Source organism: Pseudonaja textilis, chromosome 1 (assembly GCF_049901715.1).
Source record: "Pseudonaja textilis isolate UNSWEBS1 chromosome 1, rPseTex1.2, whole genome shotgun sequence".
In the NCBI taxonomy this organism is placed as follows: Eukaryota; Metazoa; Chordata; class Lepidosauria; order Squamata; family Elapidae; genus Pseudonaja; species Pseudonaja textilis.
Window position 1 is genome coordinate 29,911,048 of NC_141990.1, and position 22,120 is coordinate 29,933,167.

The 22,120-nt window shown below is 36.2% G+C and overlaps 1 protein-coding gene across 5 annotated transcripts; it reads left to right on the top strand.

Annotated features, from left to right (window-relative positions):
* The first annotated feature begins 791 nt into the window (after window positions 1-791).
* Window positions 792-21,230, top strand: PUS10 (pseudouridine synthase 10). 5 transcript variants are annotated; one of them, XM_087930338.1, is made up of 20 exons: window positions 836-908; window positions 1,520-1,651; window positions 1,765-1,942; window positions 3,308-3,444; window positions 4,598-4,867; window positions 5,962-6,048; window positions 6,461-6,495; window positions 7,100-7,211; window positions 9,021-9,082; window positions 9,971-10,016; window positions 10,909-10,973; window positions 12,305-12,390; window positions 13,250-13,375; window positions 13,567-13,623; window positions 15,002-15,078; window positions 15,528-15,583; window positions 16,339-16,456; window positions 18,417-18,559; window positions 18,954-19,053; window positions 19,645-21,230. In XM_087930338.1, the coding sequence occupies exons 4-20, from the start codon at window positions 3,319-3,321 to the stop codon at window positions 19,681-19,683; spliced, it is 1,605 nt and encodes a 534-aa protein (XP_087786464.1). In that variant the 5' UTR covers window positions 836-908; window positions 1,520-1,651; window positions 1,765-1,942; window positions 3,308-3,318; the 3' UTR covers window positions 19,684-21,230. The 5 variants fall into 5 exon arrangements, 4 of the variants coding, with proteins under 4 accessions (XP_026551851.1, XP_026551848.1, XP_026551850.1 ...); XR_015742958.1 differs by lacking the exon at window positions 1,520-1,651 and having other exon boundaries at window positions 807-908; window positions 16,339-16,473; XM_026696063.2 differs by lacking the exon at window positions 1,520-1,651 and having other exon boundaries at window positions 807-908.
* Window positions 21,231-22,120: the final 890 nt, after the last annotated feature.

Below are 22,120 nucleotides of genomic sequence, written 5' to 3' on the forward strand. Positions count from 1 at the left end.
CTTCCGCAAAATATATCTCTATGTTTTCATTGCACCTTTGCCTTAAGTTTTCTAATTTATTTGAAAACGACATTAAGGAAACATTTGACAATTAACCAGCGGAACAGCTTGCCTTCAGAAACCGTGGGCGTTTCATCACTAGGGGTTTTTAAGAAGAGACTGGACAGCCACTTGTCTGGAATGGTATAGGGTCTCCTGCCAGAGCAGGGGGCTGGACTAGAAGACCTCCAAGGTCCCTTCCAGCTCTATTCTATTCCGTTGATTCATGCAATTATCAATTAAGGCTATCTTTAAATCCTATTTACACGGCCGTCCGATATACGTCTTTCTTAGGGCTGATAAAGCCCCGTTAAATTTTACTTATTTAACTCTCCACTCAGTCACTTTGTATCTTTTAATTCTGAAACAGCATTGGGAATATTTTTGCAACGTTCAAATGGAGCGGCTAGCATTAGCACTTGCTTCTCCGTTTGGACTATTTTCTTCCTACACCATTAAAAAAAACCCACATTTTTCTTTCCTTGAAAAAGTTTTTTTACATTGTGCATAATTACTTTGATCATTAAGTCTTTAATAAAAAAAAATCAGCTGTATTCCAGAGGGAAAAATTAAAGTGTTCTCTTTCAACAACTCAAATCTCCTTTCGTTGGTTCGTTCGTTCTTTGTTCTTTCGTCTAAGCCACCTTTTTTCTTTAATCTCGGTATGCTATCACCGTCCTCCATCAAAACGTTGGAAATCTAAAGAAACAGTAAAGAACTTGCATCCTCGCACAGTTGTGCTCCGGAACAATTATTTCCGAGAAAGCGTTTCCTTCCCATCCGGAAGCGAGGGGCAGCCATTGATTAGGGACGTGGGGCGTGGCAGGTAAATAGTTCCCCCTATTCCTCCTATTGACATGGGCGAAAAGGTAGGCGATCGTTGTCCGTTATGTTCTTTTTTTTTTAAAGCCAGCGTAGAAAGGTTAGGTAGACTACTGATTCTTTGATTTCTTGTAGCAAGATAGAGCCAACATTACTTTGTCAATGCTTATTCGGAACTAAGTCACCGTTTCTGTGGGATTTGTGTACTCGCTACTATATGTGCTAGTAGCGCTGACTATACAGTATATATTCCAGGATCCCGGTCGAATTGCCATTAATATACATTGCCCGATGCAGGGCTCTCCGAGCTTATGCGACCACCATCCCGACCGTTCTTAGGGGAGGATGCGAGTTAGACCGATTTTCTTTTCCATCAGATATCCTGAAGACTTTAATCTAGCCCCATTATAAACATAATTACTCTTCCAAAAAATCCTCAGCTCTTTCTCAGTAGCATGTTGAAATCCATCCAGCCTGAGGGGCCTATTACCTGGCACTATGTTGTCACTCACTTTATATTGTCCACCTGTATGGTTTTCTTGGAAAAATAAGAGGCATGTTTTATCACTCCCAATAGAAGAAAATATATTACTCAGGGTTGAACGATGTGGTCTATGTATTTGGCTATGTATTTACAGACATTTCATTACCTTCATAGGTAATATCAGTGCTAGGTCTACATGATCTACCATTGCATTCTTCCACACAATACAAAATGACATCTCTGCTGTTGTCATTACTGTGATCTTCCACTTCCAGCACTTTCCTACATTATTGCTGCCTGATGCAGGTGCCTATTTGTTTTTTTCTGGGGAGCTAGAAAGAACTTCTTTCTTAGATGACCCTGCTAAAATTATGTACTCTTGGCACTCACTCCTAGCATTATTTGTTCATTCTTTCCAGGAACACCATCACTGTGATGAGATAGCAAACAGGACCCAGGCTTGGAAGTAACTAAGAAACATTCTTGCAAAACAGTTGTAAATCAAACATTGAGCAACACTCGAAGGAAGAAAATTTTTTTTATTCATTTAAGTCCTGTTTTTATAATCTGACATATAGACTGAGATTTGGGATCTATGTGAGTATATACTACTCTAAATCCATTTACAGTATTTTCAGTTTTGTTAATTACTAGAGATTTGATAGATTATATTACAAAGTCTCAAAAGTGGAAGGGCATGAGCATATATTCCGTGTTTTTTCAAAAAATCTCCAAATGTCAAGACATGGAATAAGGCAAGGGTCTTCAAACTTGGCAAGTTTAAGACTTGTGGACTTCAACTCCCAGAATCCCTGGGAGTTGAAGTCTACAAGTCTTAAAGCTGTCAAGTTTGAAGACCCCTGGAATAAAAGATAAATGCATTTGTCCTTTAACATTTATCTTAAGATAAAGCATAGAATAATTCTTAAGCTAAAGTCCTTATCACTCTTAAGTTAGTTTAGTATTTTCTCTTGAGAGAAAAAATGTTTAGAACCGACTGGTATCCTGACTGTGCTTCTAGCACAAAATCGATGGCTGGCTTAAAAATAGATTGTTGACTAGATAAGAGCTGGAGCTGCACATGTATAATTGGAAGATGCAACTGTGCATCTTCCAATTATAACTTGTTATTACCCCCTAAAACTATATGAAATGTAAAAAGCATGAAAACTACACAAAGTGAAAGATGAAATGAATTGACTACACACTGACACCTAAGACATCAGCAAATTGAAATGAGAGAAAAGAAACCAAAACCAAGATTCAAATTTTCACTTGAAGCACAAATGACTGAGCTCAAATTACCAGGTGTTGGCCCAGAAACCAGCAGACTAAATTGTAGGCTTCTCTTAGGTATAAAAGCTTGCTGGGTGACTTTGGCCAGTGATTCTTAGCCCAATGCATTTCATAGTTTGTTGCAGAGAAAATAGGAATATTTAGATTAATTAGCTGCCTTGAATTATATATAGGATAAAATGTAATAATAGCAATATTATAAATATTTGCATATTTTATGCAAAAGATGTCTCTCTCTGTAGAAATTTATAATGTTGGGAAAGGAAGGAAATAGAACAGGACAATCAGCAGCAGGGTGGTTTAATCAGATTACAGTTTTGGTGAATATACCATTAGAAGACCTGAAGGGCTGCTTTGAGGGCAGGTCATCCTGGAAAAGGTCTTTTTAGTGGTTGTTATGAGTAACTAATACAATCGTTAGTTCCCTATCTTCTCTGTTAATTTGTAAATGTTATCATGAATTTTTCTTAGGAACAAAGGAACTTTCCATTTATTATCAGACTATATTTAGCTTAATTTGTCAATTGTGTTTAATATAGTGTGTGCTGGCAGTGGAGGGAAGGAGGAACTGCATGTAGCACATGCACACTATTATGGTCCTTCCTTGGTCCTCTTTCCATTGCGGTTATTATAGTGATTCTATAAATAACTTTCCCCCCAATACAGGCTTCATCAACATGGTTGTACTGACAGAAAAAGACAGACCTGTTGCTCAGATGTTACTGAATTCTGGAACATGTCCCCGCTGTATTTTCAGATTCTGTGGTGTAGGATTGCAGACTTCCTACCGGCAACCTCATAAGGTTTGATTAAATTAGAATATATAATGATGATAATTATTTTCATGAAGTGTTCAGTCTTAGTCACAATCTTTTCATAGCATCTTTCCTGAGAGTTGAAAGGAGATTTGGAATGAACAGGATCCAAAAGGTTTTCATAGAGAAGAAAGACATGCAAGCAGTGCTATTTATTACATTGTGCTGGGGATCCTGAATGGGGGAAGGAGATAAGAATTAATGCTAAAAATATCTATCTCAGAGTCCAGGCAAAGGAAATGACCAAGCACAACATCATGAAACCAATAGATTAATAAACTGAAAGTGATTAAAAGTCAGTTGTGTCCCATTTATGACTGACTCTTAGAGTCCAGGTCTGTGTAGGAATTTAGCTATTAAGCTATTTAGTCTCCTCTGATGGTTCCATTTGTAAATTTGCTTTTCTCTTCTAAATATCAGTGGTCTTTTCTATCATCTGCAGGCCTCAGACCTATTTTCCAGTCCTTTGCCCTTGAAAACTTTTTTGTTGTTGTTTTCAGGCAGCGATTAAAAACGATGCCATTGTTAGCTGCTTCTTTTAACAGTTTCAGTCTTATTCTGTTCAGCCTTTCAGACATTTCATCCAGCAAATGTGAAGGAACAGCTGGAATATGTAGCTGCTTTATACTGATTTAGATCTTTGGTCTCCAAGCATAATACCATTTTCTTTGATTGTCAACTTTTTATCTCAGACCTAGTTTTTTCCTCAAAATACTTTTGGAGAATTACCTACGAATAGATCCTGTAAGAATCTGCATGGTTGGACTGAGCTCTGGCTTTCTTGAGGTCTTTCAGCCTATTTTCTTCTCTCCTCTCTTTTATTGTCACCTGCCCAAAAGTCTAATCCCATTGTGATATTCTTTAATGGAGAACTAGAGCATTCATTCTTCTCTGTGTTGGTGTTATGATCCCAAGCCTAATCTTATGCAGGTTTACTCAAAAAGGTTTACTCACTGGCTTTAAATTTACAAGATCAATGATTGCCTGACATTAGTTTTGTTAAAAACTCTTGTGCAAATAAACAGAACTTGAAGTTCTCAGTCTGAGATATCTCTTTTATGATAACGGTGCTGTTTTCCCATGTTGAATGAAAAACCATATTGATAGATTTCTATTTTTGTTTTGTTTTTTGATCAATCAGGATTTATTTCATGAACTATGCAAGTTTCTGGAGAGCAAAGAAGATGAAAATATATTATCTTGTGAAATGGCTAATCCCCCATGTAAAAAGATCAAACTGGAAAATGCTAATGGGATTAAAGATCAAAACCCAAATGGAAGCCATGAGCTAAACAGTATGGACAATGATGGAAGTGATGCTCCACCAATTGAAAACTTGCTGGAACCTGTTGTGTGCAATATATGTTTGGGGATTCTACAAGATCTTTGTGAAATAGACTTTGTCAAAGCTGTAAGTGTCAGCCTTGTGGAGATTTTCAGCTTTTCAAAGGATAAAACCAAATGTGACATACAATATTGTAAACATAGATAGTATTCATATAGGATTTCACTGAACATTTTGTTGCTCATATCTATCTGAGAATAAATATCATTGCTTCTAAACAAGTGCATAAAAAAATAGACAATAATTAGTTCTACTGCAGTTACAGTATCTTAGCTTAATTCTAAGCAAGCAACCCATTGAGGAAAATTTAGAACTCAATTGTAGCCTTTGATTTTTCTTGGTCTAAGTTATCCCAGGTACTTCCTCCTTCCTGACTTAGGACCTACTTGTGTTCTCTGAGCTGGTAAGCACCAGGAAGCACAGGCTTCATTGGGTAAAATATTCTTCCAGAATGGCAATTTTGTAGATTCTGATTGATGTGGCTCCTAGCTTATAGCTCAGATTCAGTGTCTGGGTCACCATTTAATAGCTCCTAAAATATTCTTCAACCAGCTGGTTTTTCTCACTCTTTTTGGTTGCTCAAGCATCTTTTGGGATAGAGAAGAATACCAAAAGAATACAACATCAACTGTTGTGGAAATGAAACTTCTTGAATTGACAAAGATCAGTATAATTAAATATGTTCCTTTTCTCTGTAAAGGAAGCAATGCTTTCTGCTACACCTCCAGCTTCAGAACTGCTAAACAAACATGCATTCTCTAAGGTGCCTTTGCATCTAAGTTTATGATTTTTCCCCATTGTTTTTTTTATCTTGCATTAAACAATATTTTGCAAGCACAATATTTATAGTTTTCCTGCCAGGTTTGGTTAATCTGTTCAACTTCTGAATTGGTGGTGGTGAAACATTTTTGGAGTGATGTAAGTTTTTGCCCCAATACTAAAGCCAAACTGGTGAGAAAAAATTAATCATTAGGTACTGAAAGAATCTTAAGAAATCTACACATTTATTCTAAAGTAAAAATACTATCTCTCCAGAGAATTATTTTGTAAATAATATTTCTCAAACAGTTTTCTGGATTGACCTGTATGAAGTAATTTGTTCTGAGGGTATGGGTTGAAATATGGTAAGTAAATATTTTAAATAAATCTATATTTTTCAGGTATGCCATAAGATTAATTCTTCTGAATATCAGTTTTCCAGTTTTGTGTTTTCAGTGTCATTCCCACCACAACTTTCAGTCAGAGAGGTGGGTATTTTGCTGATACTTTTATTTATGCTTCAAACTGGCCTTCAATGAGAAAGAAAGGATGTTCTTACACATTACCTTGCTTTGCATGCTATTAATTACTTTGTTAGGCAGATATTGAACAACATGGGATTGGTAGTATTTAGCCAAGATGATGGATCAATGATGGAACAAAGTGGAAAATTGCTGCTGGCTGTTTTGGTTATGTTGATTTGAAGTTTAGCATTTCACTTAGAGATGGTAGAAATACTTTGGCCAAAGGTCACCCTATGTATCAGACAGGCCTTGATTTTTATGAAAAGTAGAGAAAACTTGGTCAGCCAGTTACTGAGGAAAAAAAATTATCAGTGCTCTTTCTTTCTCATGTTCCACCTCTTTTGTTTCCCTCCTTTTTCTTGTGTATATATCTAAGCATGCAGCATGGCTGTTGGTGAAAGAAGAAATGGGGTGAGTATATTCTCCGGACAATCTAAGGACCAAAATGATTTAATTATGATTGAAACAGCAGTGACCTTGGTTAAGTCATCAATCAGCTGATTGCTGGGCACATGATTATGAATAGTAGCATACTTAAGTGGCCAAAGCTATGACTGATTCTGGATATTCCATCATAGGTCAGTGTGTTTCTGCTGTCACTTTGGCAAGTATGGCAGATGTTGCCAGTCCTGTACTGTATTCTACTTATTTTTAGATCTTTGGAATACAATAGATTGTTAATAGTCAAGTCATTTTAGTCTAGTGGATAAGCACCAGGCTACATAGCAGGACACTGAGTTCTAGTTCATCTTAGCCATGAAAGCCAGTTGAGTGACTCTGGGCTAGTCATTCTGTCTCGGCCCAACTCATCTTCCAGGATGGTTGTGGGAAATATAGGAGGAAGGTGTGTTGAATATGTTCACTGCCTTGTGCTATTTTTAAAAATAATAAAGGTGGGATATAAACAAAGAAACAAACAGATTACAGAAGAACTTGTTGAGATAGTAAAAATATGGGTCAGTTTATTTTTTATCCCAGTTGCGTGTACTTTAAAAAACTCTTTCTTACAATTTAGGAAACAGGGCCTATCAATTGGAAAAGATGACTTTGTTCAGCTGAAAGAAGCTTACAAATGGCTTATCCATCCCCTGTTCTTGGAGGAGTTGGGAGTTCCTGCTGATGGAAAGGTAATATATACATAAACCATTTACTCTGTTTTTGCAATGCTAGCTCACCACTAGCCGATGCAATCTGTGTTTTGGCTGTGCTAGTTTCAGACTAGATGGGCCTTCATGTAATTGAATGCCTTCTCTAAATATAAGTGGCATGTTAAGGGCAAAAAGAGGACAGAATCCTTTCTCCTGGTGAGACAATATTCCTAGTGCAGAGTAAATTTTGTTCATTGGTATTTTTAATTTTATTAGCCTTCGCCTGCCTTTTTTAAAAAAAGAAATCATTGGTTTCACTTATGGAAAAAAGATGTATAGAGAAAAAAATACAAAAAAAATCAACCATGAGGAAAACATGACAATAACTTTTTATATTATACATAAGACATTTCAATTCGGTTTTTAAATGCAGTACTATGCCACCATCACAAAGAATTATTTTGGTCATTACAGATCTAATTTATAAGCAAAGAGCAAAGGCATGCAATCATTTCAAGATTTTAAAGCCAGACTGGCACTGGCACTAAAAAAAAATTTTTCTCTGTATGCTCCAGTAAATAAGACTTTGTATGTTGATAAATTTCTAGTCTGGGAATATAATTCAAAGCTGAAGTCACATCTTTAAACAATGCTACCCTTCCTTAACAAATGTACAAATGTAAAACCAAAATGGAACAATAGTAGGACAAGTTCATATTATATATATATTGCTTCCATAGTTTTGCACTTCTAAGATTATGAAGCTGAAAATCTCCACTTTGTGTTGATTGAGTTTTATTTTTTCATTAATATATTGAATATTTTTAATATCTTTAACCATTGATTTATTAGTTTAAAATATTTCATGCCTTGGTTCCAAAGTTGAGGCAAATAATTAATATTCACTTCAGCAATACTTAGGTGTTTGTAAAAGAAATTTGTTTTGAAGTTTACAATTTAATATAACTAGATGACCTCGTTAGAGATGACTCTTTCCAAAGTATCTTTTGTCCCATTATGTAACAAACAGGAAAAGAGTCATAAAATTTGTGCTAATGTTACATTCATCTTGGGTACCAGATCAAAATTTCATTTCTCTCTGCATTATAAATTGTTCAGCCTGACCTTCCATACTTGTATTACTTTTTCATAAAGAACAATTAACCCAAATAAAGAATAAATGTAGTATTAACCCACAGTATAGTTGCTTTTCTTTTTATAATGGTAAGGAGGGAGCAGTGGAGATGAAAATTAAAGAACTGAAAGACTTAAGTGGGGCAGCTAATCCCAAACATGACTTTTTCATAGAGAGTAAGATAATTTAGGTTTGTCAGAATCAGGAACCATGATTAAAACTTTGAACCAATTCAAATTATTAAGCCAACTGTAAACCATGGCTTCATGTTCTGGCTGGTATTTCATGGTTTATTGTTATATGTAAAATTATTCTGATGTTTTTTGTTAAAAAGGAATGAAGTTGAAACATCCACAAGCACTGAAGATACTCAGTGCTTATTGTAGGAAATTCTGATGCTTCCGAGAAACATGCCTATTAATGCCAATATGAATAATACAGCTGATCTGCCCTTTAACATCTGTAGTTGTATACATGTCTTTAACATGTGCAGTTGTATGTCTGAGGGCCTTGTGTGGATTATTGCCTCTTGCATGCTTTAAGCCTTAGGACTTGAATTTGTTACTCATAGTTCCTGTTTAATATTAGTCACATCAAGTCTCTTCCTGATGATAGGCTTCAGGTTATCGGACAGACTGAATTCAAGCTATTGAAAAAGTGATGTGGAGGAAATCAGTAGCAATTAAAAATTAACTTCTATATTTGTGATTCAGAGCCTGTTTGAAGTGGGTGTTGTATTTGCTCATCCAGAGACAGATGAAGATTGCTGTTTCCTGTAAGTATAATGTAACAAGCAACGTTTTATGAGAGCAGAGACACATGGTATTGGCTGAACATTCTAGATCTCCCCCCAATATTTGAGATATCTTGAGCAAGTTACTCTGAAATAGCTAATAGACAAACTGTTTTGTCTGATAGTGCTTCTGTGCTAAGGGCTAGGTGCCCTGCATAATGTCATCATGCTTGGGTTGCATTCCTTAACAACAGAGTAAGTGGCACTCAGATATCACTTATTCTGTTTCCAATAACAAGCTCCTTCTAGCCCATGATTCTGGTACCAGGAGAACCGTTAAAGTGGAGTGGATAAGAATGTAACTCAACTTATTCATGCTTCTACCCTACACCTGCTAAATGCCTTCCACTTAAAAAAAGAGAAGACACACAAGATCTAAGGCGTGAAGATCATTTTTTCTAGTCAAGAATGAAATGCAAGAGCCTGAACTGGATTTAAGCAGTTCCAGTTGAGTTGATTGTCTCAAGCTTGTATTTTGCTTGAATATAGCCCTATGATCTCCCAGTCAATAGAAGAGATCAGAATCTTCTTCTCTTCAGCTTTTTTAATCCCTGGGCAAATGTCAGCAGGAGCTCAATAACACAAAGTTCCTCAGATTGGCCTTAACTTTGCTCTGATGCTCTGCCAGAGAAGCAGAGCCTTCCAGTTCCATGGCCAAAGGAAGACAGTCTAAGGACCAAGAGTTGCCTGACAAGGTACAGATGGGAAAGGTATTTTCAAAAGTATCTATCTTCTTGGAGATTGTTCTTAATAAAATGTCTTGACACCAGCAAATGTAAAACATTATACTATTGTGTTCGTTACCTATTTGGTCGAAAATGTAATCACCGTTTTAAAGAAATTTGACTGATTTTTATTGTTTTCATTCAGAGCTTCAGTGTGTCCAAGCTGTTTCAAGCCAGCAAAAAATAAACAGGTAATTAACTTTAATTTTATACAACTAGCAAGACCTGGTCTCCAAAATCTGTATCTCAGGATAAGTACTCTGATGCTTTCTAAATATTTTGACTCTACTGGCTGAAGTTACAGGAGTTCCCAATCAAGAACATCCGGAGAATAGCAGAGTACTTACCATGGTTTCAATTTTTTAAATATATATCTCTTTTAAAACAGGCAATTGTTGGTTACAGATTCCTTAGTTGCCATAATATGCTTGTTCTTGTCTTTTATCATTATTTGGGGTATATAGTTTTTATTTTATTTTTTGGCTGCCCAGAATTTTAAAGATGGCCAGCCATATAAGATAAATCAATAAAAATATGTATGAATCATATTAACACTAATATAAAATATGAGAGGCAGTTTGGTGTAGTGGTTAAGACATCAGGCTGGAAACTGGGAGACTGGTGAGTTCTAGTCCCACCTTGGGCATGAAGCCAGCTGGTGACCTTGGGCCAGTCACTTTCTCTTAGTCCTAGGGAAGAGACAATGGCAAACCTTTTCTGAAAAACCATGCCAAAAAACCTGCAGGGACTTATTTTGGCAATGTCTGAAAATCAGGCACAATTGAATAGAAGGAAATAAAAAAGAATACAGTATAGGGAGTCACATACTTCCCAAGTAAAGTTGGCACCCAAAGCAATCTGAAGTTAGAATTTGTAAAAGCTATGTCTCTATTTAAATGTAAAACTTTCCTTCAATAATAAAGCACCAAGCTTAGAACAAAATAAGGAAGCAACAAACAAAAAGGGCATTACTAGATAATCCATTGTTTTTCAATGCTTCCTACTTGGCTAAAATAAATCAACTAGAAAGAATAATGTTTGCAGTGTCTGATAACTCGGGTAATATTTTACTTTTCTCTTTAGTCAGTCTTCACCAGAATGGCTGTGGTAAAAGCTTTGGATATGATTGATGAAGAAGAGTTTCACAAGTGAGTAACTCCTGAGTTTATGTTGGGGAACGGAGTGGGGTGTCAATCAACACAAAGATAGTCAAGTGGCATGTACTTTTGCCAGCAGCCAGCATGAGTTTTTTAATAACAGGACAAAGCTAACTTTGTATTTTTTATGACAGTGATTTGTGTGATACAGCAGTGGAAAACTATTGATGTAGTGTGCCTTGCAAACAGAATAACCAAAAATGTGCTAATTAATGCAGATTGGTAGATTTGCAACTAATTGGATAGTTGCATTTAAAGCATATTCATATGTATTTCTTCATCAGTCTAAAAAAAATCAAGTAGGCTTCCCAGGGCTTTTTCCTTGGTCCAGCACTATTCAATAACTTTATAAAAATGTAAAAGATGAAATAGAAGGAATTATTATTAGATTTGCAGATGATCCCAAGTTGTAAAATTATGGATACAAAATTATCAGAGGGTCATGAACAACTAAAAAGACTTGGTAGCAGTGTTGTAAACTTTTTTATAGTATTATTTCAATATTCAGCCAACAGAAAATTTAAAAAAACCACACAGACGCTATGAGATTAACATCTCTAACTTAAAAAGAATAGGCCTAAAAATAGTGAAGACCATGCTGATGTTGGGTAAGTGTGAGCTGTGCTATTTAAAAAAATGGCTACAAAAGCTGTGAATTTGGTCATAATAGCAGTTTAGGCATGTGTCAAGCATGGATTGCTCAAGCTCACATTTAATATCCAGTGGATTTTGCACGTTCTATGTAGAACTTGGCAGTGTTATGCATTTGAGGGGGTTGAATTGATAGGGCAATGTAAACTTGGTCTCTGTGGCTGTGTAGACTGGTAAGTAATGGGAGAGTAAAGGAACTGCAGATATCTTTGTAACAATGATTAGGAGAGAAGGGTGTGCTTGGTGATGTTGATTACCTTATCACTGAAAGGCTACAGAAATTCCAGGAAAGAGATCTACTTCCTTCCTTCTAAGAAAGATGAAGGAGACATTACAATCAGCAATGAAGAATGAAGAACCCGCTGTTTGTAATGATATGCATCCATTATATGTGGCTGAAGAAGCTTACTGGCCTGTTCATGTTCCTTTGATTATGGTAGATGAGCTCATTTTTTGAGTAGTGTATTATCAAGGTTATCAAGATTTTTCACCTGCTTCTATTTCTTAGATATAATATTGTACTATTTAAAATTATTTTCATTGTAAAAATGTTTTTGAAATATTTGAAAGAAAGGTTTTTTGGATACTCATATCTATTTATTTTGCACAATGTTTAACTTTTCCTTCAATTTTTCTCTAGTGAATTGCCCTTTATATCTCCCCTAATACAGGAACTATACATCTCCTCCAAGCTCACCTAAAACTTCTTGCACAGCTGTTGACATTCAATGCAACAATGGTGCAATTTTTGTGGCTGGTAAGAATAAATGTTTTTCCTTTAATAGAGGTTGATAAGGATCATTCCTTTTTAAGATTACTGGGCAAGTGTGCCCTTTGCTTAATAAGAAAAGGTTACTCAGTTGTTATTGGAACAGAAATCCATATAATTATATGAACAGTTTTGTACTGGGAAGTATGATTGTTGTTGTTGTTAGTTGCAAAGTCGTGTCCGACCCATCGCAACCCCATGGACAACATTGCTCCAGGCCTTCCTGTCCTCTATCATCTTCTGGAGTACATTTAAGGGGAAGTATGATGGTACAGCACAAATCAGCCATTGAGCAAGTGTTAAAAAGTTATGCATTTTTTCAGTGACAGTCATCTGTATTGAAGGAGATTGATATGTAGAATATATAAATTTGTCTTCAAATAGAGTTTGTTTTTCAAATCACAGTCTATTTCTGATTAAAATGGGCTATTATGAAGTGGAATTTATATTTGGCAGTTTTTCTTAGTCCAAGACTATACTCACTTGACAAATAATGTTCTGTGTTGAAGTCGTTGGAGAAGCATTTTGGAAAATATTCTGGGATCAGAATGGTTCAATGAAATACAAATATTTATCCAGTTGCTTTTCATCAAAGTAGGCAGGAACAACCTTAACATGTAATGTGTTGTATATCACAATATATCAACTAGCTGAAAGATATGTTTTCAAAGTAAACTTATGTCCTTTGCTGCTCAAGGAGCAATTCTTGTGAGATCTTCTAATACATGCTTTATGATAGTGACTTCCGTCTCTGTGCACTTAGCTTTTTTTTGTAATACTGTTGCTGAACTAAGAGTTAATAAATATCATAGCACATTTTTTTATGTTCTGTTTCTCTTTGAAACAGGAAGATATAATAAATATTCAAGAACTCTACCTCAGACTCCATGGATTATAGATGGAGAAAGGAAGATGGAATCATCTGTAGAAGAATTGATCTTGGAGCATCTCATGGCTGCCTTTAAAGCAGACAGTGAGTGTGTGCGTGCATATGTTTACATTACTTTAAATAATTTGTGTATACACTGATGAAAAAAATGCAGGAAAATTGGGCAGGCAAGTAATCCAACATCTGTTTAATATAGATCTAAACTTTGATTTGCCTTGATCACTTGGCTTGCGTATGGATTTCCAAATTCACTCAAAGTTTCTTCTATTTTTAAGATTTTAACTTTTCATCCTCTGGAAGGGAAGATGTGGATGTGAGAACATTAGGCAATGGTAAGTTCAACACTTGAAAATACTCTAAATGGGAAAAAAATCAATTGACAATCCCTTGACAAAAAAGGAGAGGCATTTTTGATATCGTGGGAGTTGGAAGGGGCTACTTAGGCCATAGAGCCCATCCCACTGTTCAGTGTAGAAATCCAGATAGCATATCTAAAGAAATTTCCTTATGAGAAAATTTACGAGTTAAGTACATTTATGCATAAAATATCTTTATTCAAACAGTATTTAAAGTTAAAGGTGATGTAATTGAACAACAACAAAAACTGATTGTTTGTGGAGATTCTCAATCATCCAGTTGTCCCAAAGGTGGTTGTCCCAAAGGTGCTTTTTTCAAGAAGCAACTGGACTTCCTACTTCTTTACTGAAACAAGAAAGTCCAGTTTCCTGTAGGTGCTTTTTTAAAAGAGGTAACTGGACTTTCTTATTTCAGTAAAGAAGTAGGAAGTCCAGTTGCTTCTTGAAAAAAGCACTTTTGAGACAACAACAAAAACTATGAAAAGTTTACTTTGAAATAATTTAATAAGTTAACAAACAAATTAACAACATTTGCTGAACACTTCTTCTGGTTTTGTAGCCACATGATTATCTTTGTCTTGTTTGTCCAGAGCACATTGTTCCAGAAGTCCTGGTCTTTGCCTAGGTGTTTATAAACAAACTTTAGTCTTGCCCTGATTTTTTTTCTGGAGAACAAAAGCTTTCTCTTGGCACACTTCCCATGTAGATTTAATTTGTGCAACTTCTTTCTAATGGAAGTCTCATGCACTTCGACATTGATAGCAGCAAGCAAGATAGTACCAGATGAAATTCTAGGGTTATTAAAAACATCTTGTGTTCTGCTGTGGGACATCCTGGCCTGGGCAAGTAGGCAATTGTGTGAAATATTTTCCATTTGTAGATGATCTTCTGGACAGTGGAATTATTGATGTCCATTGGGTTGGTGATCCTTTGAAATCCCTTCCCAGCCTCTAGGCTTCTATAAACTTTTTGAAGGCTTCAGGGTGCTCTTTTGATCTAGACATGGTAGTACTATATATTTCTGAATTAAACTGAATGCCTGAGGTTTAAGTAAAATTGATTCCTTCTAGGTTCTCTATACTGATCTAATTGTCTGCACCTCATCTGGTGCACCTGATTTTAATTTTAGGTATTTGAAATATTGGTAAACCTAGGCATGTACTGAGGTTTTCCCTTTGTGAACTTAACATCTTGATATATTTTTATATAGTTTATTGAAAATTGATATTTTTCAATTGTCAATTCTCCCCCTCCCCCCATGTCTAAATCTGAAAACTAGTTTATCATCTTAATTTGTTTTCTTCCCATCTTTCTTTCTTGAATTCCACCACCCTGATTACACCATTGTTCATAGGAAGGCCCTTTGCAGTTGAGCTGGTTAACCCTCGGAAAGTCCAGTTGGCTGCAGTAGAAATGAAGGCACTTCAACAGGTACAGTGTTTGAAGGTTGACCTGTAACCATTGTCATGTAGATTGGGATGAAGGGAGTCAATCAGACATATCCTTGCAAAAGGCTGAATTTATCTCTAAAGCTAAATTGCCTGGGGACTAATACAATCTTCTCCTCTTGGAGGGTATTAAACAGTGGCCAGATGAAAAATTGGCCCTAAATTCCATGGAGAAGGGAAGGCTATTGTAGTAATTTTATACATTGTAAGCTTATTGATGTACACATTTAAATTGCATATACTCTTTGCTGATTTCATAACTCATATGACAAGAATTATTTGATGAAACTCAGGAATATACATGGTACTCCTTGTTCAGCTGATTAAGGGTATAGTGCTTTATTTTTAAAAGAAATTGTTTTTACTATCAGATTTTAATTGCAAAATAATCACATATAATTACCATTTTTTATTTTTAAAAAACACTTTTAGAGGATCAACAGTTCTTCAGACAAAGTCCAAGTTCGTGATTTACAACTTGTCAACAGGTTAGTTGATTTTGTTAGATAAAACAGGATTTTTTAAAAAAGAAATCTCAACGTGAGGTGGGTTTTTTAGCATAATTCCATGAAAAATGGAATCAACCTATTTTTCCTGGCACTGGCATAATCTGAAAAAATTACTGAAATCAGCAGAAGAGGCTCTTTTAAAGGAGCTGATTGATCTATGAAATAGGAGGAGGCCCTATCCTGAGGGGCTTCCAGGCAATGGAATGTGTTCCCTGGGGTAGTACATTTGATACCTACTCCTCAGTGGAGAAATACATTTCTTTCAAACTTTTAAGGATTAAACTGATTTCAGTTGTCCCGATTTTAGTTTTGATTTTACTATTTTAATTAGCTGAGTTTCGTTTTTTTCTTGTTAACTGCCTTCTATGCTTATATAAGAATGGTTATAAATTTAGTAATAATGAGAAAAGAATAACAACACAACCAGTAACACAAGATCATAAAAGGTATATAATGTATTTGATCACCACCATGAGTTGGGAGATTTGCTTCTCTTTTTCAGATGATCAGCATATTTTATTGATTTCTTGATCAAGTAACATCTTTCAAAGGTCTTTATATTCAGATTGCAGATTTTGGGGAATCCTCTGCTACTGCAGATTTTCTACTTTTGACATCAGGGATACATTGCAGGATGGAGGAGGAGATATTTTTCCCATCGAATATCTGATGAGACATCTTTTGCCCATCACAAGTTTGTAGCTGTTCTAATTTGTTGTTTGTTTTTCTTTCAGAGAGGCCATTGTACATATGAAAGAAGGGGAAGAAGAGAAGACCAAGTCCTACAGTGCCTTAATATGGACAAAGAAAGTGATCCAAAAGGAAGACATTATGTTCCTAGACTCTATGAAGGTTGCATGTTTGGGGTGGTATTTATCATTTGTTTGCTCGTTTTTAAACCCTGTACAAAAATTTTACAGGCCCCTTTATAAGATTATTTAGCTTTCATCAAACACAAGATGAAAATCACTGTACCTTTTTTAGTGGAAAATCACAGAATTCATGCAATGGCTTTGAGCGTAATATTTTTCAGAAGTTTAACACTGACAACACAGAAGTTACTTTCTGTAAGAAGTTTCTATGCAGATGGATAATGTACGCATTATGTTGGGTTATTTAATGAACAAGTTGAGAGGTGTTATAATCAAATGTTTAGCAGAATTAGGAAGAAAATGTCTTGCTCTGTGTACATTGGGTGGGGTATTAAACAAGGTCCAAGCCATCACTCAGCCATAAAAGGCATTGGATATATTTGCTTGTTCCATCCTTTGGACCAGCCATTTTCTGTAGAAATACATCTGATATAAATAAGAACAATATATATCCATCTTTCTATAAGTAACTGTCAGACATAGAACCATAATTCAGGAAAGTTTGTTAATTCTTGGCAACAGATAAGAAAGAAAAGAAAGAAAAGACCAGCAGGGAATAATGAGAATTGAAATCAACACGTTTTGAGCACATCAGATTGGGGAATGTTGATACCTATTTAAAAAGACGATTAATCGGAACAATGTTTGATGAATGTATTTATTTGCTTTTAGTGATTTTGTATTTGAGCTACTATGTATCTCTTAAAAACATTCGTGTACCATATTATTTTTCCTTAGCCTTCATGGCAACAGCATTGGCAGTTAGCATTAATGCGCAATAAATAATTCTTAAAATGTAAGGATTGGAAGGGACATTGGGGAACATCTGATCCAACAGTTTGCTCAGTATAAGAATCTACCACAGCAATATTTTGAAACCTTGGCAGATTTGAGATGTATAGATTTCAACTCCCAGAATTCCTTAGCCAGTTTACTGTTCTGGGAATTGAAGTCCGCACATCTTAAGGTTGTAATGTGGAAATACACTGTATGACCAAGAGGTTTCTATTCCAAAATTTCCTGCAAAGAGTCCATCACCTCTTGTGGCAATCTGTTCCATTGTTGAACAGCTCTTATTGCTAGATTTTTTTTCGTGATGCCCAACTGAAATCTGATTTGTAATTCTTTCTGTACTATCTTCTGGAATGTCTGTGAACAATTTTACCCCATCTCTTATATAGCCCTTCTGATTACCAGGGACAGTTATGTTTTCCCACAGTCCCCTCTTCTCCAAGTTATATATACTCAATGCCTCCAATCATTTTTTGCAAGTTTTTCCTCCCAGGCCCTCCTTTGGACATAATTCTAGTATCTGTTACAATGTGATGCCCAGATGTAATATTCTAGGTTTGGTCTCTGTACAGAATATTACCGTATTTCTGATATCATCTAGAATTTTATTTGCTTTTTTTTCCCCAGCTAAATCACACTGTTGGCTTGTGTTCAGCTTCTGATTCACCAGGATATCCAGAATTTCTCATGCACTGTTTCCTAGTATATTTTCTCCATGGCCTGTACCCATCCTTTCATTTTTCTCAACCTAATGGAGAATTTTGCATTTCTCCCTGTTGAAAAACATACTGCCCATTTTCCAGCTTATTAATATTTTCTTTAATCTTCATATTATCCTCCAAAGGGTTTGTCATGTTCTCATCCTCACTATTGGTTTGTCAAGGTTACTTTGTTATCACTGTGGTAACCTGGAGCTTGTTTCCACTGGGGGAATAGAATAAGAATAGAGGAGAATAAGATTTAGAAGTATTAGAATTATTAGAATCAGAATAGAGCTGGAAGGGACCTTAGATGTCTAGTCCAGCCACCTACTGAAGCATGAGACCCTATACTATACCAGGGAAGATGTCTGACTGGACATTTGAATTTTCTACCTCATGGGTTTGTGATGAATGTAATGTTATTTTTTATCTGAAATTCTTGTCCAGGAATTAAAGCTTGATCAAAAAACTCCATTACGTGTACTTCATCGGCGGCCTTTAGCTGTCAGGATTCGTGTCATCCACAGCATGCAATCAGAGTACATAGACGAGCATCATTTCCGTCTTCACTTGAAGACACAAGCAGGGACGTATCCTTTCTGAACTGAAGTGCCTCAGTGGTCAGGAATTCTGTACTAAGCTCTTCAATAAAAGGATAGTATTAAATATGGAAGAATGAACATAAACCTTCAAGTATTGTTTTCCTAGGAGCAGGAAAATGTGTGGAGTACGCATGACTCATGTTACATTCAATCTTTTTTCTCTATCCCCTTCCCTTCCCCCAGAAAGTGGCATGCTCTCTTCTAACCCCATCTGAATTTTGCTATATCCTGTCATTTAAAAGCTCTAGCAGTGTGTTGGAGAGAGAGTGAGAAAGAAAGGAAGGGAGAAGTACATGTTCTGAATGAGAAGTGCATTATCTTATTTTTAAAATCTATTCTAATAAGCTCAGTATTTCTCATTTCCTTATCGGCAATCTGTTAGTTATGTTAAAGAATTTGTACATGGAGATTTTGGAAGAACCCAGCCCAATATTAGTTTCTTGTTGAAGACAACTGCAGACATCTTGGAGCTGGATGTAGAAGTGAGTACTCTCTTTTATATGTCTCTGTAGACAGAAGGATGGGACTGCCACCATTGGTCTTTCAGGCAGGAAATTAAGGGACAAATCACAGGGGATTTGTTTCAGATCTGGCAACCCGAGTTTAATCTAATATCTGCAATCTCTGTCATTTCCTACAGCATCTCATCTCTCTTGAAAACTTTTTTGTTAGACTGAGAGAATGCAAAATTAGTTTTGTGTGCTGAGAACTGTAGAAACGCATTGGGATTAAAATTTTAGTTTAAACTCCAGACTAGAGCAAAACAATCAAATCATATCCCAAGTTGGTTTTCAAATGGCTTTTCATCCAGGCTAATCAGATGTTCACTTAAGATATATTGTCACCTCAGCATTCCCCAGTCTGGGAACATATAGATGTATTAACTACACTTGCTGTAGTTCTTGGCCTGCACTTTTGTGTTGGACACTGGCGGATGATGGAAATCATTGTCTCACACTTGGGGAACCAAGTTTCATCATTTGTATTGAAGCCATTATCTAAGATTAAATATTTTGCAAACAAATGAGTTAGCTATGATTGAATTAATTTTCTTTCTTTCTTTCTTTCTGCAGTCCGTGGATGTTGACTGGCCACCAGCTCTAGATGATTAAGAAACAATTTTAATTTTCAAGAGGGAGGGAAAGACTTATCCATGGCAAGATTTAGAGCACTGTGGGAAATATTTTATAGGCTAGCTGGATGACTTTCCTGGATTTATATAAACCAGTTTAGATCATGTTGATCTGCTCAAGATTGATTTGTTTTTAATTCAGGGGTTCCCAACTGCTGGGCCAGGGCCTAATGCCGGGCCGTGGTCTATTCGGAATTGGTCCCTGTGAGTGGCTGGCTGGAGCACATGAAGGGCGGGCTGGTAGGCACTTGCACGTGTGGATCCTGGCCCATTGCTCACACTGGCCCCGCTGCTTGTTCAAGGTCCAGTTTACCTCCCCTCCCCCCAAGCTGGGCCACCAGGTTGCAAAGGGAACCACTGTTTTAATTTTTAAAAATGTCTCAAATTGATTTACACATTTTAGAAATAATGCATTTCATTTTAACCTCATTACCAATACACTATAAATTGGTATCTATACAGTATGGATACAGATTCTCAAACAGAGAATAATTTTGAATTTCTGTGCAAAGGGGAAGAGTAAAAAACCAAAAACTTTAATGTTGCATGACAACTCTCAACAAGACATTTAAAAGCTTTTTAATAGGAAAAAAAGAGCCCATTTTGTGTAACAGTACTTCTTGTTCAGTTCAGTTCAATTCCACATGTCCTTGTGCTTGCATGTCTTAAAGCAGCCCTCTCTTGCTAAGTGCTTTCCAGATGTGTGGGACAATTTGACTAGAATCTCCAGTCAGCACCATTATTGTTGCTGGGAATTTGGGAGTTCTACTCCCACTCGTCTGAAGAGGGCCAGTTGGGCAAGGCTAACATACATACACTATTGGAATCATTTTGATAAATTCAGTTACTTTTATCAGTTTTTCTTCTTGTACTGCCAATAGAGCAGCACATAGAAGAAAGCAGCTCATTGAATATAGCAAAATTTAGGAATACTATTTATGCATAATAGAATTACAGAGCCAAACCAGAAAAAAGCAATGAGATACCTATTAGAGCACCCTAATAATTCTTGTGGTTGAGCACTGTTGACTACTGAAATGTGCAGAGTTGCTGAGCTATCAGCATGCATTCCCAGTAAAACATGTTGCTGATTAGTCCTGTATAGGTTTAGTCAAGATGTATGGCTGGTGTTCCTGGGAAGGTGTCCCTGTGCATCATTAGAGGAAATAGTAAGCCTGATTGCATTCAGAGCAACTTATATCTGAGTAAATGGGATTCATTGTTTTCCCAATGATACATAGGATTGCTCACATGCATTCACACGCCAATATGGACACAGGCTTTAAAAAATACATCCCCCTGAAGGAAGATGTGTTTACCTTGTTCAGTATTATGCTAAAAGGCAGAACCAGTTCCATAACACATTTTTTGAGATTTTCAAGGAGCAATGCAAACATTGTTAAGGTTACAGCTGCCCCCAATCCCCAGATCATGTAAAGTATAAAGAAAGTTCTGATATGAAGTAAAGATTTTGAACCAAAAATGTCCAGAACTTTTATAAGAAAATAAACTGTTTTTCTTTCAAAACTTTGTTTGCTGTTGTGTTTCTGAGATGTATGCACATATTCATTAGTTGAAAATAAGTCATATAAATCAAGGCTTGAAAATTCACGAAATTAAAAAGAAACTTAAAAATGGCCTGTAAAGCAAAATCTTAGTTCATGGATTTTATCTGTACTTTATATCATTAGTCCTTAATTTACGACCGTAATAGAGCTTGTACATATCACCTCTTAACGCAACTCCTTTAAGCTACATTTTTGTAAACTACATTGCTACACTCCAGTGCAGGATTGCAATCTTGGAAAAAATACAAATTTTGTTTAAAAAGTTGCTGATTGAAGCACTACAGGTTGTCCTCAACTTACAACAGTCCATTTAGTGACCGTTCAAAGTTACAACGGCCCTGAAAAAAGTAACTTATGACCACTCTTCACACTTATGACCATTGCATCATCCTCATGGTCATGTGATCAAAACTAGACCTCTTGGCAACAGACTCGTATCTATGACCGTTGCAGTGTCCTAGGGTCATGTGGTCCCCTTTTGCCACCTTCTGACAAGTCAATGAGGAAGTCCGATTCACTTAACCACCATGTTACTGACTTAACGACCACAGTGATTAACAACTTAACAACTTGTTTCCCTTAGCAACATAAATTTTGGGCTCAATTGGCATCGTAAGTCGAGGATTACCTGTATTTTATTTTCAAACGTGAAGCAATACATTGCCCTGCTTAATATGGGTATTCCTTGACTTACAGCAGTTCATTTAGTGGCCGTTCAAAGTTACAAAGTGGTCATGTGATGTACATTCAGGTGCTTGACAACCAACTCACATTTATAATGGTTGCAGTGTCCTGGAGTCATGCAATCACCTTTTACCGACTTAACAACCACAGTCATTCACTTAACAG